The 15808-nt window shown below is 43.7% G+C and overlaps 1 protein-coding gene across 5 annotated transcripts in view; it reads left to right on the plus strand.

The window, feature by feature from the left end:
- siah2l (seven in absentia homolog 2-like) overlaps positions 1–15808 on the plus strand; it is a 120431-nt gene that overhangs the window by 96808 nt on the left and 7815 nt on the right. For 2 of the 5 annotated variants that reach the window (XM_084373601.1, XM_084373604.1), the window contains 3 exons: positions 3087–3282; positions 3697–3828; positions 4125–4764. In XM_084373601.1, the coding sequence (XP_084229727.1) occupies positions 4282–4764 (483 nt within the window). In that variant the 5' untranslated portion in view covers positions 3087–3282; positions 3697–3828; positions 4125–4281. Of the gene's footprint in view, positions 1–355; positions 3283–3696; positions 3829–4124; positions 4765–13911; positions 14148–15808 lie in introns of those variants that run through there. The other 3 variants (XM_084373603.1, XM_084373602.1, XM_084373605.1) reach the window with 3 other exon arrangements.

The raw sequence follows: 15808 nt of genomic DNA on the forward strand, positions 1-15808 counted from the left end.
GAGGGAGAGAGAGAGAGGGAGAGAGAGAGAGAGGGAGAGAGAGAGAGAGAGAGAGAGGGAGAGAGAGAGAGAGAGAGCTGATGGGTCGGTGTGTTTGCTGTAGTGCGGTGGTCTCTCTCTGTATGAGGGGTCATTAGTGCCACGCAGGCTGGAGATCAGAGCTGGAGGAAGTAATAGGATCCTTTACTTCAGTTAAAGTACTGATACTGTGAAGATACTCGACTACAAGTAAAAGTCCTGCATCAAAACCTTAAAGTAACTGACTTATTACGACAAGTATCAGAAGTAAAAGTCGTCATAGATCAGTAAAATGTTCCCCGTCACTGTTTTAACTCTCATATCTGATGTTTTTTAGATTAAAGGGGCACTTCGCAGTCTTCTGCAGACTGTGATCACAGCAGACGAGCTGTTTGGAGACATCTGATGTTTAAATCAAGTCTCCAGCTGCTTCAGGTGTTCAGCAGAACGCCGCAACTCTGTTTTACTGTGAAGCTCCAGAAATGTTTGGTGGACGACGAGACTTCACCTGACTTCCATCAGCGTGGAGGAGGAGATGACAACTGAGTTTCACTGTTTGGGTGAACTGTTTTTTTAAGAGGAGGTGAATCTTATCAGCACATAAAGGAACAACTCGTCCTTCAGTTTATGATCAACATCGACACATCTGGAGATCCAAGATATTCACGGGACAGGAAGGGAACGAAAATAAACGCCTCCGGTTGTCTGATGGACGTTCAGCGAGCTCGTTCACTGAGTGAATAATTAAAGCACAGGTTTGACTGGTTGTCTGATTCCTTTGTAACAGGAACCAAAAGCTGCTTGTACCTCGACACATCAGGTGACGACTACTTAACGTCCCTGTCGACCTGCACACACCATCACCCCTCACCTACTGTTGTTTTCAGTTTCTGTCCATGAATTATAAATACGTCAGAAACGGCAGATACACAGCGAGAACTCAAGTCTCTTCAGCTTCTTATTCACCTGATTGTGAAGTCGCAGCAACAATCTGACATGAACTTTTTTCAGACAGACAGCGTCGAGGTTTACAGGAAAGAAGGTGAAGGTGAAGACATGAAGCAAAGGGCCACAAGTTGGACTCAGACCCGGGCTGTTGACGAGGCGTCTGCACTTGTTTTCACGTTTGTTTGTCAGCAGGATTTTACAAAAACTACTGAACAGACCACAGTTGGATGGAGAATAGACCACATTAACTTCTGCTGTGGAGGAATTTCTTCTCACTTTCTTTAACATTGAAAGATAACGTGTGGATGTGGATGAGAAGAATCGGGCGTATAGTTACAGAAGCAGTTGTTGAGAAGGTTAAAACCTGTCGTCTTTGTACGAGTTGGTCTGAATGTCAGATTATTGGTTTGGGAATTTACAAAACCTTTCTGACAAACTAGTGAAGTGTTCGAACAGAAGGTTTGTAATCTGACGAACAGTTCTGATGAAGCATACCGACGACTTTCCGTTGTGGCCTTTATGTCCTCACTGGTTTCTGTTTCCACTTCAGAAACGTGGCACGTCGCAGCACAACAATCCGCCTCCAGCTTTGTGCTTCTATAAAAGGATTCATGCATCAATGCTACAAGTGTTTTGTGTCCTGTGAGGCAATAAAAGTCCACTGACTACATCTGTACTGATCTGAAACATCTCGTCTGTGAGAGAACGTCATAGCAGACTGTTCCTTTAAGATAACATCATCATCATCATCATCATCATCATCTGAACTTTAACTCTCCTCTGATGAAGCTCACAGTGGAGATGTTGCTGTGTGCGTCTCTGACTGACTCTGCTGTGAATGAAACGAGACACACTGAGCGTGAACAGCTGCCAGTCAGAGACGATTAATAAATAATAAATGATAAAGTTTGAGAAGTGAGGTGACGACATTAAGAGAAGATTAACGGATTAGCAGGAAATAAATTGGCTGACGGACGCAGCGGCGATGAAGTCAAAGAGTCAGAACCGTCTTTATTTTCCTTTAATGGGATCAAACGTTCCTGTTGGATCTGGTTCCTTTTAGTTTGACAAACTCACAAATATGATGTCGGATCTCAGTGATTAGAAGAAAACAAACAGTTTGTAAATTAAAGAAACAGTGTTGACACTGACGTTGTTTCAAAGGTGAACATGAAGAAAAATCCTATATGTTGATCAATATTTAATTGCAAACAGTGCCGATATTTAATGTCATCCTGATAAACTATTGTTTTTGTAAATATAAACTCATTAGAGTCAAAAAATCAGGTTTGTATATGAAAAGGAAACAGACCTGAAGTTTGCTTTGAAATTTTAATCAAATAATTAAAATAATAATAACATTTTTTATTTATGAAACGTTTTTCATGACGCTCAGACACGACAAAACAAATGACATTAGAAAAAAACTAACACATTAAAAACATGAAAAACAACAACTTGATTGAATACAACAAGAAGAGGCAATAAAAGATGTGTGACTGTTCACAATGTTTCACAAATGAAACGAAATGAATATTATATAAAATAACGGACATTTAAACTACAGAGAGAAAAACAGTTCGAGCAGATCATCAGAATAAATCTGCAAACAACACACGAGTTAAAACTTCACGTTCGTTTAGTTTAATTTTCAGTTTCTCTCATCACAGCACTGAGCTTTTGTTCTGTTGGGTTTAGAAAAACATGGTTTGGCTTAAAATACATGTTTCAGTCAACACGATAAAGATGGAAACGGTTCAACTTTCTGTGAAATATAGCGATGCATATGTTGCAGATCTCCTGAAAAAACACCTGCTGACGTTACATCCTGGAGACTTTAACGTTTTTGTTTCAGATAAAATAAAATGTTTAATTCTGCTTCCTCACGTTTAGTTTGGACTCTGATCAGTCATGATCCATCCAGACCATCTGAGAGGTCTGGATGGATCATGTATCTAACAATAAACCATCTGGTGTTTTATAAATCAACATTTTAAAACAGATTTTTGACCGACAGCCCGTGTAAAGATCTGAGACCTGGACTGATCCACTCAAACACATCAGCAGCTCCTTCAGACTCCCCGGCTGGCTCTTGTTCATTTTTTTCCTCTTTTCAACAGCTTTTGTCGAGTGAACCTGAAGGCATCTCAAGGTTAATTGAGCCGAGCCGCTGCTGTCGGCCAATTCTTTACGTCCTCCTGGAAATAAAAGTAAGAGCCTCTCTGGTGGGCTGGAGGCCAGAACTGGACTGAACCAGCCAACAGAACCAGATATGGAGCCAAAGTTTGACAAAACACTCTGAACCTGGAGGCCGATGTAAGAGAGCTCACTGTGAAACACTTCACTCTTTTAGTTCACTTCATTTAGAGCAGTATTATTGTAAGTACAACACCAGTCATCATGGGTACTGTGTGTATTTATACTGCCAGCTGGATCATTTTGAGTTTTATTGCTCTTGTATAGTTAAAAGGTTAATTTATGTATCATTTTAACAGCAGACATGTTAAACAAGACTGAGTTTTAGTCCCTTTATGCTACATTAGAGAAACAACAACAGCAAACAAACTATTTTATCAATTCACCAGAGGTATTTATTATTATTTCTGTCAGCCTCACCAAAAACTCACATCGGACACCGTCACAGCTCTGATAAACCTCTTCATGCTACGTGTTTATTTAATCCATCGTAACTCTTGAATGCAACTATTCACATCAAATATTCATTCTCAGATGAGGATGGTTCTGAAAGGGTTAAAGGTCAAACATGTCTGTATGAAGACTGATACCTGGCAGCGGTGCAGAAACACCAAACCTCCACTGAGGGGCGCCAGAGATACATCACATATATCAGTCTGTGATACTGTAGGTCCAGTTATTATCATTGATTCATTGATGTGTAACTATTATTTTATCAGTTATCAGTTGACTGTGTAGTGTAGTGAATGTAGTGAAGTACAAAGTAGAGTAACGTGTATAATTCAAGTGAAGTACAGTATTTACAGTACGTGTTGTTTAATGTGGCCTTTTATTTTTTTATATGAATATATTTATGATTGTTCATGAACAGAAAACGATGTAAACGTGTATAAGTTGTTGATATTAACTGATTAATGATGAGTTGTTTCTCATTTAAACTTTTTCTTTCACTTTGTTGCCAGACATTACATAATGACACGACTCCTCTCTCTGATTGGCCGAGCGCCCTGTCAATCCACGACGCAGCGTCCAATGAGAGCGCGCGGCAGGCGATACAAACTGGCAGCCGCCATGTTGTGTCTCCGGGGGCCCGGAGCGACGTCCGGTAGTAAACAGTAGATGACGTTACCGCCCGCTCGGCACTTCACGGGAAACGGACCGCAGCTGGAAGCCATGAGCCGTCCGTCCTCAGCCGGAGCCGGAGGGGGAGGACTCGGGGCCGGGAAGGCAGGCGGAGGAAAGCACGGGGGATCGGGAGGCGCCGCCGCCGCCGCAGCAGCAGCCGCCGCGGCCGCAGCAGCGGCAGCAGCCGCCGGTGTGGGCTCTGTGGCCGGGTCGGGGTCTGCTGCCCCTTCCTCGGCTGTGTCGCTGACCTCAGCCGGGCTCCCCGGTCAGTCCCCGGAGCTCACGGCGCTGTTCGAGTGCCCGGTATGCTTCGACTACGTCCTGCCGCCCATCCTGCAGTGTCAGGCGGGTCACCTGGTCTGCAACCCGTGCCGCCAGAAGCTGAGCTGCTGTCCGACCTGCCGAGGCCCGCTCACCCCGAGCATCCGGAACCTGGCCATGGAGAAGGTGGCGTCCACGCTGCCCTTCCCCTGCAAGGTAACACCCCCGCCCCGCCACACGCACACCTGAGCACCTGCTCCCCGCAGAGCCACTCGAACACGAGCTAACTGCTCACTTCTCAACACTTTAACGCAACTTCCTCATCCCGCAACATGCTAACGCTGACAGGTGTGCGCGCGTGGCCTGTGACGTCACAGGGACGCCAAAACAAATGGTGAGTTTGTGTTTAAATGTGTGTGTGAGCAGCCTGCTGCTGCATAAAGGGACAGTCCGCAACTTTCTACAAGTCACAGTGTCCTGAAGGAGCAAGTGGTGTTTACAGAGGGAAGTGACGAAGATCCAGACCAGAACAGTTTATCCAGCATGAACCTGGAGCAGGACAGGTGTGTTCCAGGTGTTGTAACCTCAGCTGTCAGCGTGGGGGACATCATGTTGAGTTGTTGACTAGTGAAACGTAACTTATTGATGTGGAAAAGCTCTGCTCACGTTGTCTCATCACACATTGTCGAGGTGTGATCGTGGCTGCATGTCAGCAAACACACTCGTTCATGGTATGTGTGTTCAGATGTTCTCGTGTGTCGGCTGTGGACGTCCACTTCTTGTGAAAGAAACATCTCAGGAGCAGCGTGAGGGAATATCTGCACATTTAGCACAAGCGTCCACTTGGACTGAAGGATGAACTGATCATTGGTGGTCAAAGTTCACTGTGACCTCACAAAACACATGTTTGTCAATAACTCAAAAATTCACAGCTGACCATGTTTATTACGATGGTTGAAACGTGAGCATCAACGTTTGGTTTTGATGCTTTAGAAATAAATAATTCACATTCTAGTAGTCGACCTCTGACCTCTGACATTTGAGTAAAACCTGAGTAAAAGTAACTTTGAGTAAATCTCTGTTGCTTCACCATTATTATTATTATTATTATTATTACTATTATTATTAGTTACTGGGCTGTTGTAACCTGATTTCAGTTTCTTTATTGTCACCGTGCAAAACGACAGCTGGTCGTCCACCTTCACTCTCTGCTGCCGTGTAGAAGATGTGAAGCATCAACACTGAAGAACTTGTAGTTTTCTTATTTTCTGACAGAATCATCTTTAATTTTGTTTCTCAGTGAACTTACACACAAACACACCATAAGCTTGTTGGCTGGTGATTGTCGTTGCACCATGTGATTAATTTTACCATCAGTTCTCTGTTTCTCACTGGAAACACAGTCAACACAGAATTAAGTTTGGTTTCACAACATTAAACTACAGAGGCTGCGTCACCTGGACAGACAGGTGGAGCGTACACCTGCGAGGCTGTAATTCTAGTTCTGTTCTAGTTCTGGGGTTGGATTACCATGTTAGTTTGCTCTGAGGCAGTGTGTGTGTGTGTGTGTGTGTGTGTGTGTGTGTGTGTGTGTGTGTGTCAGTGTGTCAGCCTCTCCTGCTCATGGTTACCTGTAACACCTCACTACAGAGAGATTTACTCTGAAGTCACTGAACACATTTGTAATAATATTTGTGTCTTTGTTGCTTCGGAGACAATCAGACGTGGATATCGTATCATTTTAAACACGTGGTGTCAGATTATCAACTCTTGTTTCAGCCTTAGAGTGTGTGTCTACTTCCTGTTTACTCATCTTCACTTTTAAACATGAAATATCACACTCAGTCTTCGTTCTCGTGACATTTCACAATTTGTGGTTTCCAAAGTCTGAACTGAATTGGGGAAGAATGATTTCAGGTTGTCGGCACCGACAGCGAGGGACAATCTGACCACTTTTAAAGCGTTGTGTCCAGGTCGATGCTGTGTGCAGATGTTTATCTGATCATTTTAGTGTTTTTTTCTGTATATTTGCTGTTATCACTCCGTTGCTGCCGTTCTTGGTCAGGTCTTCCTTGTTAAACAGATCTGTGATCTCAGTGGGACTCACCTGGTTAAACATTAATCTTCTTTTACATGTTGTTGGGGGATGTTTGACAGATCTGGCAACTTGAATCTGACATTAATGATCACAGTAGCGCTTTACAGACACTCAGTGTCAGCGATGAATGTCTTGTAACACGTTCGGGGTCACGAACGTGTTCGTTGTGAAATCCCGTGTCTGAGTGGACGTTCAAACTGTGTTGATACAATATTTCTTCATCACAACAGAGTTCTTAATCTGATCTCTGTGGTGACGTGGACGTGAGCTTCAGCTCTGAGAAATGTAGACGCTGTGAACCAATCAGGAGCCAGCGTTTTATTCTTATTTACCAAAGGAAACAATCAGCAGACAGACAGACAGACAGACAGACAGGTGCAGTGATACAGCTGGTTGTCACAAACAACTCTGACTCCATTACAGACACATTAAAGTTGAAGTGAGTCTCTGAGGTCAACTGAAAGCTGAGGAGGAGGAGGAGGAGGAGGAGGAGGTGGAGGAGGAGGAGGAGGAGGAGGAGGTGGAGGTGGAGGAGGAGGAGGAGGAGGAGGAGGAGGAAGCTGATATTCGATATTTTAACAAATGACACCTCTGAGGTGTGTGTCGGCTTATTTTCCAGAGAATCTGCTCAGAGACTTGCTGCAGATATTTGACCTGTCACAGTGAACAGGATGTGTTGTTGTTGTGTGAGTCCTTCATCTTTAGTGTCATTAATATCACTGTAGTGCTTCTTTCAGTATGAACAAAATGACCTTTTAGGCTGTGAGTTCAGTAAGTCATCTGTTGATAATTAAGGAATTATTAATCAATTATATCATAATTAAGAAACAGGAGGTTTTCAGTCGCTTCCTTAACAAATCGATCAGTCGAACACCGTCCGCTTCTTAAATGTGAAGACTTTCTGTTTTTCTTTGCTGTTTCTGGCAGAAACTGAAGAGTCTCTGTGTTTTGGACAAAAGAGGCGATTTGAAGACGTCATGAACGATGAATCATGAAAAAACCCACCAGATCAATCAACGATTACATTTAGTTGCAGCTCAGAACGTCAACTAACCATCAGTTTTATTCTCAATCAATCCCATTGATCCTGCACTGTTTAGTTGATTCATTGATTAAATGAAAACTGGCCATCACAGTTCACTAAATCTCACGTTTACACATTTCAAACTGTTTCTTTTTTGTCTGAAAACCAAAGATCTTCAACTCGATACAACACGAGACATAAAACAAGCAGATGTTCCTGTTTGAGAGGCTGAAACAGGGATTTTAGTTTATAAAGTGTTTCAGTCAGCTGCTTCTGATGGTGAATTTTCTGTCTATCAACTCAAAGTTTCAGCTGCTATGACACAGGTTCAGTGTTTTGACAAACAACCATTATGTAGTCACATTATTCTGCTTCAGTTTCTGTCTTTATACTGAAACGTGTCGATGGAGACGAGCTGCTCTTCTTCTTCTTCTGCTGCTTCATTTACATTTCAAACCCCGATAATCTCATCTGCATTCATGCTCACATCCACCGCCTACCTGCAGCTCTGTGTGTTTGTACCTGCTGGCAGACTGTGTGTGTGTGTCTGTGTGTGTGTGTGTGTGTGTGTGTGTGTGTGTGTGTTACCCATCAGTCTTTGTTGTGAGGTCGGTGTGACACTGTAGCTCTGAACCAAACTGGATATTAAAGGAAATTAAAAATTAAATGAGTGTTTGCTTGTTGAACCCAGTCGTCACATTGACGAGGAGACCTGAGTCAGTAAAAACGTTTATTAACGGATGAACCTGATTACAGATTCATCAGTTAACAATGATTTAATATCTTCGATCAGCTGTTGATAACTGGTTGTTTGAGTTGTCAGATGTTATGACGTCCTCACCCTAAAAAAGCGTTCTCTTCCTCTCGTCACAACGTTGTGCTCATGCTCTGAATAGGTTAAGGCACAAACAAACACAACAGATACGGCTGCAGATGTCCTGACGCGCCATCAAAAATATATATTTTTTTGTTGCCACAAACTCAGCTGGAAACAGTCCCGTGGTCTCCTTCAGTGGTTTCTCACTTACAGTTGTTGAAACTCAGACTTGAACTGTGGTCACTGGCTTGGCAGCCTTGTTGAAACGTTAACTGCTAACATGCAACCGAAATAAAAGCTGCAGCATTCGAAATCAAGTGTCAACATTATTAATGAAGCGTGTGATCGACTCTCAAACATTAGGAAATGGCTCCTTTTAATATCCTGATATTAAATTCAGCGCCTGGCTCTCCATCACGTCGGCTGCTGTTGGTCCTGCGGGTCATTAATGTGATGGATCTGATCCTCCTGAGTGCTCGCTAAATTCTCCGTCACTGCGTAATTGAATTAAAGTGTTTTTTTATGGTCGTTCCTCAGAGCGGCTCTCAGATCCTCCGGCTCTGCTTCATTCAGCTGTTTGATCCATTTTCTCTCTTCCTGAGCCAAACGTTAGCGATGTCACGTCATTAGAGCAGCTAATTTAGAGAGTTTCCACCATCTTTGCACTGACATCTTTGTTCTCAAGTCCCGGTGGTGAGAGGAACCACATATCAGCAGGGGAACAGACTTTGACACAACACCGGAGCGCTCGCCGCCCGTCTGTTCACTTGGTTTCTATCCCTCGTCCTCCTCCATCAGCGGGCGCCTTGTTCTTCCACAGTTGTTTTTACCTGGAGATCATGACCAGGGAAAACGATGCCTCTTCCTGTTTTGGTTGTGCTTCCTTTGTGCCGTGAATCAACCTTTTGTTTTTGTGGGGAAAATCGAGCCCGGTGGCAAACTGACTATCATAGTTACAGTGAGGCTCATAGGGAACAAATCTACAGACATCAACACTGTGACATCAGGATTTATTCAGAATGATGAGTTAAAGCAAACAAGTTGTCTGTTGCCATAATTATAATTATTAAATGTGTCACTGAGGGTTTAAATCACAGCGTCAGTGTTTTTACAGAAGAGGAAGGTGAGAGGAGCAAAGGATTCTGGGACGAGAAAGACAAAACAACAGGAGAATAAAAAAAAAAAGAAAGGAAACAGCCGCTTGTCTCAGCAGCTGTCAGCTCAGCACACACACGCGCGCGCACACGCACGCACACACACACACACACACACACACACACACACACACACACACACACACACACACACACACACACACACACACACACACACACACACACACACAAACACACACACACATATTTCCATACAAGTACAACGTGATGTAAACACACACTGCAGAGTTGAAAGGAGAAGAGAGAGACATGAAAGCAAAGAATCAGCGTGTCCTACTGTGTGTGTGTGTGTGTGTGTGTTTGTGTTTGTGTGTGTGTGTGCATGTGTCTGTGTGTGTGTTGGGGGGGCTGTCGACAGATGCTGGGAGGAGGAGGAGGATCGCACTCGGCTGAGCGATACTCCCTTTTTATTCTCTCTCTCTCAGCTTTCTTTCTCCCCGCCCCCACTGTGTGTGTGTGTGTGTGTGTGTGTGTGTGTGTTTCTTGCACAGTGTGTGTGTCAACGTGTGTGTGTGTGTGTGCTGCATTGCCTCAGTGACGGTGCTGTGCGGTCGGTTGGAGGGTGAATGTTTTTCTGCCGCTAAGAGAAGAAGAGCGAGAGGTGGAGAGACATTCAGAGGGAGAGAGAGAGAGTGTGTGTGTGTTTCACCTTGGTGTGTGTGTGTGTGTGTGTGTGTGCGTGTGTGTGTGCGTGTGTGTCGCTGGTATTCATCGCCGGTCGGTCGGACGGACAAACGCCACACAGCTGAGTGTGTGAGTGTATCGGCATCTGCGTGTGTGTGACAGTCGGTCGCTGTGTGTGCTTCGTTCTTCACCACAGAAGAAGAAAAACAGTTTGTTGTTTTTTTTTTCTTCTTCTGCTGCTGCAGCAGGAGAGAGAGAGAGAGAGAGCGGGCGAGCGAGGTTCAGCTGCATTACTGCTGCATCTGTTTAGAGTCAACGACAGAAGCTGGTACGTGTGTGTGTGTGTGTGTGTGTGTGTGTGTGTGTGTGTGTGTGTGTGTGTGTGTGTGCTGATTGATTATGTATCGGCTCTTGTTTTGATGTATTATTTTGTTGTTGTCAAACTGCAGCCAGCTGATATTTATATTTCTTGACTTTTATGGTAAACAGCTGATCACCGTATTTATTGATCGCTTATTTCAGATCAGATTGATCGGCGGTGTTGATGATGATGATCGTGATAATTAACGTTCACCTTCTTTATTAATTGATCTGCCAATTATTTTCTTGATTAATTGTTTAAAATAGTGAAAAAGCAACTAATACTTAACGTCATCGGTGATTGGATCATGATGAGTTGACTAATTGATTAATTGATCGATCATTTAGTCTATAAAATGTCCCAAAAGACTGAAACCCAAAAGAGTTTCACTTCACTGTGAAAGAAAACAGATAATAGCTGCTGTGTTTCTTGATAAACGGCTCCAGTTTATATTATTGTTTCTTTGTTAGTTCTGAATGTCGAACCTCAGCGTTGTCATGGCGCCAAGTGAAATGTGTCCTGAACCTGGAGAATCAATAACTATCTGAACAAAGAATCAGTCGACAACATTATGAATCTGACGTTTGCTGACAAAGTTTTTATTGAAATCAGGATTTATTTTATTCAAACCAAATTCTTCTTATTTATATTTTTCTGTTTTTCTCTGGATTCAGCTTCTTTACTCCAGTAAAAGTAATCGAGTACAGGCTCTGACATGTACTCAGAGTATCGGAGTAAAAAGTCTCCCTCTGAAGGACATTTGTGGTCAAAGCTAACTGAAGCTCACGTCATATTAATATAATTCAAAGACTATTAAAGTTAAAGGTAGAGTCAGTAGGATTTGTCCCAGCTGTTCCTGAACGCACCACAAAGATAGTTGATAGTTGAGTCTCATTCCCAGGACGTCAAACAGCCACATGTTGGGTTGGTAAAGCGTCCCGAGCAGCAACAAAGAGAGAAAATAAGAAACTCTCTGCAGATACGAGACGCTAACACGCCTTTTCTCCCCATTCCAGTCTCCCTCTCTGTCTGTTCACGTCTTTTACGTCTTTGTTTCATCGCGCTGCGTCTGCCGTTGAAATCAGTCTTGTGATGTTAGGAATAAAAATAATCCATAATTCACCTCAAATGCATCAAACTAAAGTAACGAGGCTGTTTTGAAGCTGTGAGGAGGAGAGTGTTTCAGGTGTCTGTGTTCAGATGTTGAGAGGGAAAGTCACAGAGATACTCAGGTACAGGACAGACACCTGAAACATGTACTGAAGGACAGTAACTAAATATTTTTGTTGTCTTTTCCTGGTTTTAAAGGCTCATTACAGTAAAGTGATGTCAGTGATGAACTCACCAGAGTGTTCAACTTCATCTAACGTCTTTGACAAAAAGTCATCAGTAATGTGGATATAATGACTAAATGATAAAAGTACCAACACTCATCTCTACAATATTTGATTTTGTCCCCCAGTCCTGATTTTTATGAAGATGTGTATCTTGTATTGAAACACTTTAAACCTGCAGGGTCATAAAGGAGCAGACTCCATGTTCACGGCCTGCAGACATGTCACATGCAGCTGTGTGAGACGATGTGCCTCGACAGGCTCAGCCAAGCTGCCTGAAGTCCTATTTTTCTGTTGATAAACACAGGCCTCCGTCTGGTCCTGATCCGGAGTTAATCTGACCACTCAGACGGTTCATGACGTCCAGAGTTTACTCTGAGTTTCGGCAGACGATTTATTTCCGCGGTGAATCCTCTGATTTCTGTTTTCAGAGAGCAAAGCGGCTGTGACGACGTGCAGCCAGTCATTTTAATCTCTCTGATATATGATCTCCACGTGGCTCTGCAGTCTGTCTGAACAGCTGCTGACCGACCGGCTGCTGCCTGTTTCTGTCCTGCTGTCTGTCTGATGAAAGTACGGAGGCCAGGGAGGGACAAATAACTTCAGGAGTTTAACTTCTAAGTCTGAGTGAAGTGAATCAATGAGTGACTGATTTAGTGAATAAACTTCCTGTTTCCCAACATGTAGCTGTGACTCTCTTTACTCTGTGAAGCAAAATGTTTCATTGAGTCACTTTCAAACTATTTTAAGAACAACAGGTCGTAATAATCATTTAATCAGTGAGGAAAGTGTATTTGAGTCCTTCAGTATTTTATCATGAGAATTAAACTTCAGTCAGAACTGTATTCATCCAGTTACAGGGCAGAGTAGGAAAGAGTGCACTTGAATGCATCATGACGTCCTTGTCGGCGCTCATATCCTTTGCTGTGGGAAGCGATGTAGATTACAGAGTTTAAGAATTCATTTCATTTCGATTGATTTCCAATTTTAAAATCTAAATCGTGACACCCTAAATAAAATATCAATAATAAACAAGAATATTTTACAAAAAGAGCAGGAAAACATAAAAAAACAGCACCGGCTGCGGCTGCTGCGCGTATGACGCCGAACACTGGACCAATCAATCAATCAATCAAACTTTATTTTGTAACACCTTTAATACAGATTACAACAGGAAGCTGTCGCTGTCTATTAAACTATCAATAAACTAAATGAGAGAATAACTGGCAGATTCATCAGTTATAAATATAATGATATAATATATAATAATAAAGCTGTTAGTTTATCTTGAGCTGTCGTTGTCATAGCAACAAGTCCTGTTGCCAAACCTCGTTCGATCATGCAGGAGATAAAACCCAGATACGTCCTCCCTCCCGGCCTCCAGCAGAGAAACGTCGAGATCCTGGCTCAGTTTTTGGAAGAATTCAGAAACCATGGCAACGGTGGTGTTGGACTCTCCCATCCCTGATCCAGGACGGCGAGCTGCGTATTGATCCTGTAAACTGGGACGCTTCAGCCACAGATCTGATTTATAACGTTTGTTACAGGAGGAACGAACTCCTGAGACGTGATTTATTCAATCACGTGAGATTAAAACCCAGCGTGTTCGTCGCTAACGAGACTTCCTGCCATCCAGATCCTGTAGGTTCCCTGCAGGATGGAGGGATTTTCATGGGATTTGTTGCCAATTAAAACGATCTAGAATAACAGCAGTTACCTGTAAATGATCCCAGAGGCTCCTGTGTTTCATCATGAAGAGAAAACTCTCTTTAAACCTGCCGTCTCTGCAGCTCTGCAGGAGTCGACTGGCTGTTTATTTCTCTCTGTTTTCTGCTGGCTGAAGTTTCTGGACTGTTTCAAAGTAAAAGTTTGGAAGTAATCAAGGTGTGTGTATATGTGTGTGTGTGTGTGTGTGTGTGTGTGTCAGCAGTGCGTGTTGTGTGTGCGATGCTGTGTCCGGCCTCCTGCCTGCCTCTCCTCAGGGAGCTGGCTCAGTGGCGCTGCCTGCTGGGTTGGCATCGCCACCACGGCGTGGGTTCAGCTAGCGCCGCAGGGCTAAGCGCTAACACTGGACAACAGCAGCAGCAGCAGCAGCAGCAGGGGTCAGAGGTCAGGGGGAGGGACAGTCGACCCGTCGGCCGCACCAAACCGCTGCAGGGCAGCCAGGTGAGTCCTGGACCGAACAGATACATGATGAACGTGTCGTGCAGCTTCTGGTTGGTCTCATTCGTCTCTGAGGGATTTGTTGCTGTTGGTTGTTGAACATCAGTCACTGTTCAGTGGACGATCGTCACCAAACCTGACTGATTGATTCACTTAATCCACAGATCTGTTGCTCAAACTGGACCTCCTGGATCCTCGTTCATGTCTCAGTGTGAGCTGAAGCATCACGTGACCTCCTGCAGCGATAGTTTCTGTAAAACCTCATTTTTAGATCAGACGTTTGTGCTCAAGCTGCGTAATACTTCTGTGAATGAGTGGATGTTGTAGGATAAACACAACCGTGGTGTCTGCAGCTGTCTGTGTGAACGTCTGTCGTGGATTATAATCCCGGCTGCAGTCCTGTGATGTCCTGATAACCTGTTTTAAATGAATCTGATTTCAATATTGATCCGAAACAAACTGACTCCGCTGATTTCCTGCCAATGAAAAAACCCTGAACCGCTCTGAGTTTAACCGTGATGGAGGGAATCTCTTTACCTCTAACCCATTTACCACACACACACACACACACACACACACACACTCTCAGTGCTTTTAGCCTGATTGCTATCGATCGAGGTGAAGCAGGTTGAGGATCTGCAGTGTTTTTCCTGCTGCGTTGGTTTCTGGGCTCAGGTGGTTCTGATGCGCAGCTGTTTTGAATGCAGGAGGATGTAGACGGTCAGTGTATGTGATTGTATTCTCACCAACTATATGTGTGTTTCTTGTGCGATCAGAAAGACTCAGTGAATCACTGCATATATTGATGATAAAGGATGAGTGTGCAGCTGTTGGACTGTTGGGTTCAGGACTTGTGGTTCAGAGGAACAATAACGTCTGGTGACGTTTCGTAGATGACGTTCTTCGTTTGTTCATAGTGTGACTTGATCTTGATCCTCCAGAAGCTACAAGCTTTGTGTTGTATAACTGTATATTTCAGTATCAGCAGTTGTACGTGAGCTTTGAAACAGAAGAAGTGAATTTTGTTGTATTCCTGTGAAAGAAATGCTGTTCGAAGCCACGACATCACTGTAATCTGCTCAGTGTCAGTAAGTTTCCCCCGAACACGATGAAATATTAATTTAAAGACTGAACATGTAAATCCAGTCATCATCTCCTCCCTCCATGTCGACTGAAAGTCAGGTGAAGTCTCGTAGTCCGCAAAGTTATTAAATAAAAAGATGAGCCAGGATTGAAGCTTTGAGTCATTTTCACTCGTCAGCAGCTTCAGATATCAAAGTGTGGAGTCGTCTTTAAATCGTCTTGGAGGAAGTTTTTTTTTTAACGACGAAACAGCCGGCAGCAGTTTGGCCTCAGTGAACCCGTCGCTGTCTTCCAGCCTGCCGCCCTCTTCAGGAAGCTGCTGCTGCGTTCCTGCTCTGCAGCCGATGAATATTTAATGAGGCGAACACTGAAACTCCTGCTGGGTCACCGTCCTCTGTCCTCATCACATGACGCACGCACCATTCTGATCAGTGTTCCACTTATCAATCGACCAATCGCTGCAATGATGTCGTCTTAAACGCCCGAGACGACACTGAACCTGACGAGTCTCAGTCTCAGGTGATGAAACACAAACATCGCTCTCAACAACATTCAGATATATGAGATTATTTAACCGTCTG

Source organism: Pagrus pagrus (assembly GCF_965226575.1).
Source record: "Pagrus pagrus genome assembly, chromosome: 14".
Lineage (NCBI taxonomy): Eukaryota > Metazoa > Chordata > Actinopteri > Spariformes > Sparidae > Pagrus > Pagrus pagrus.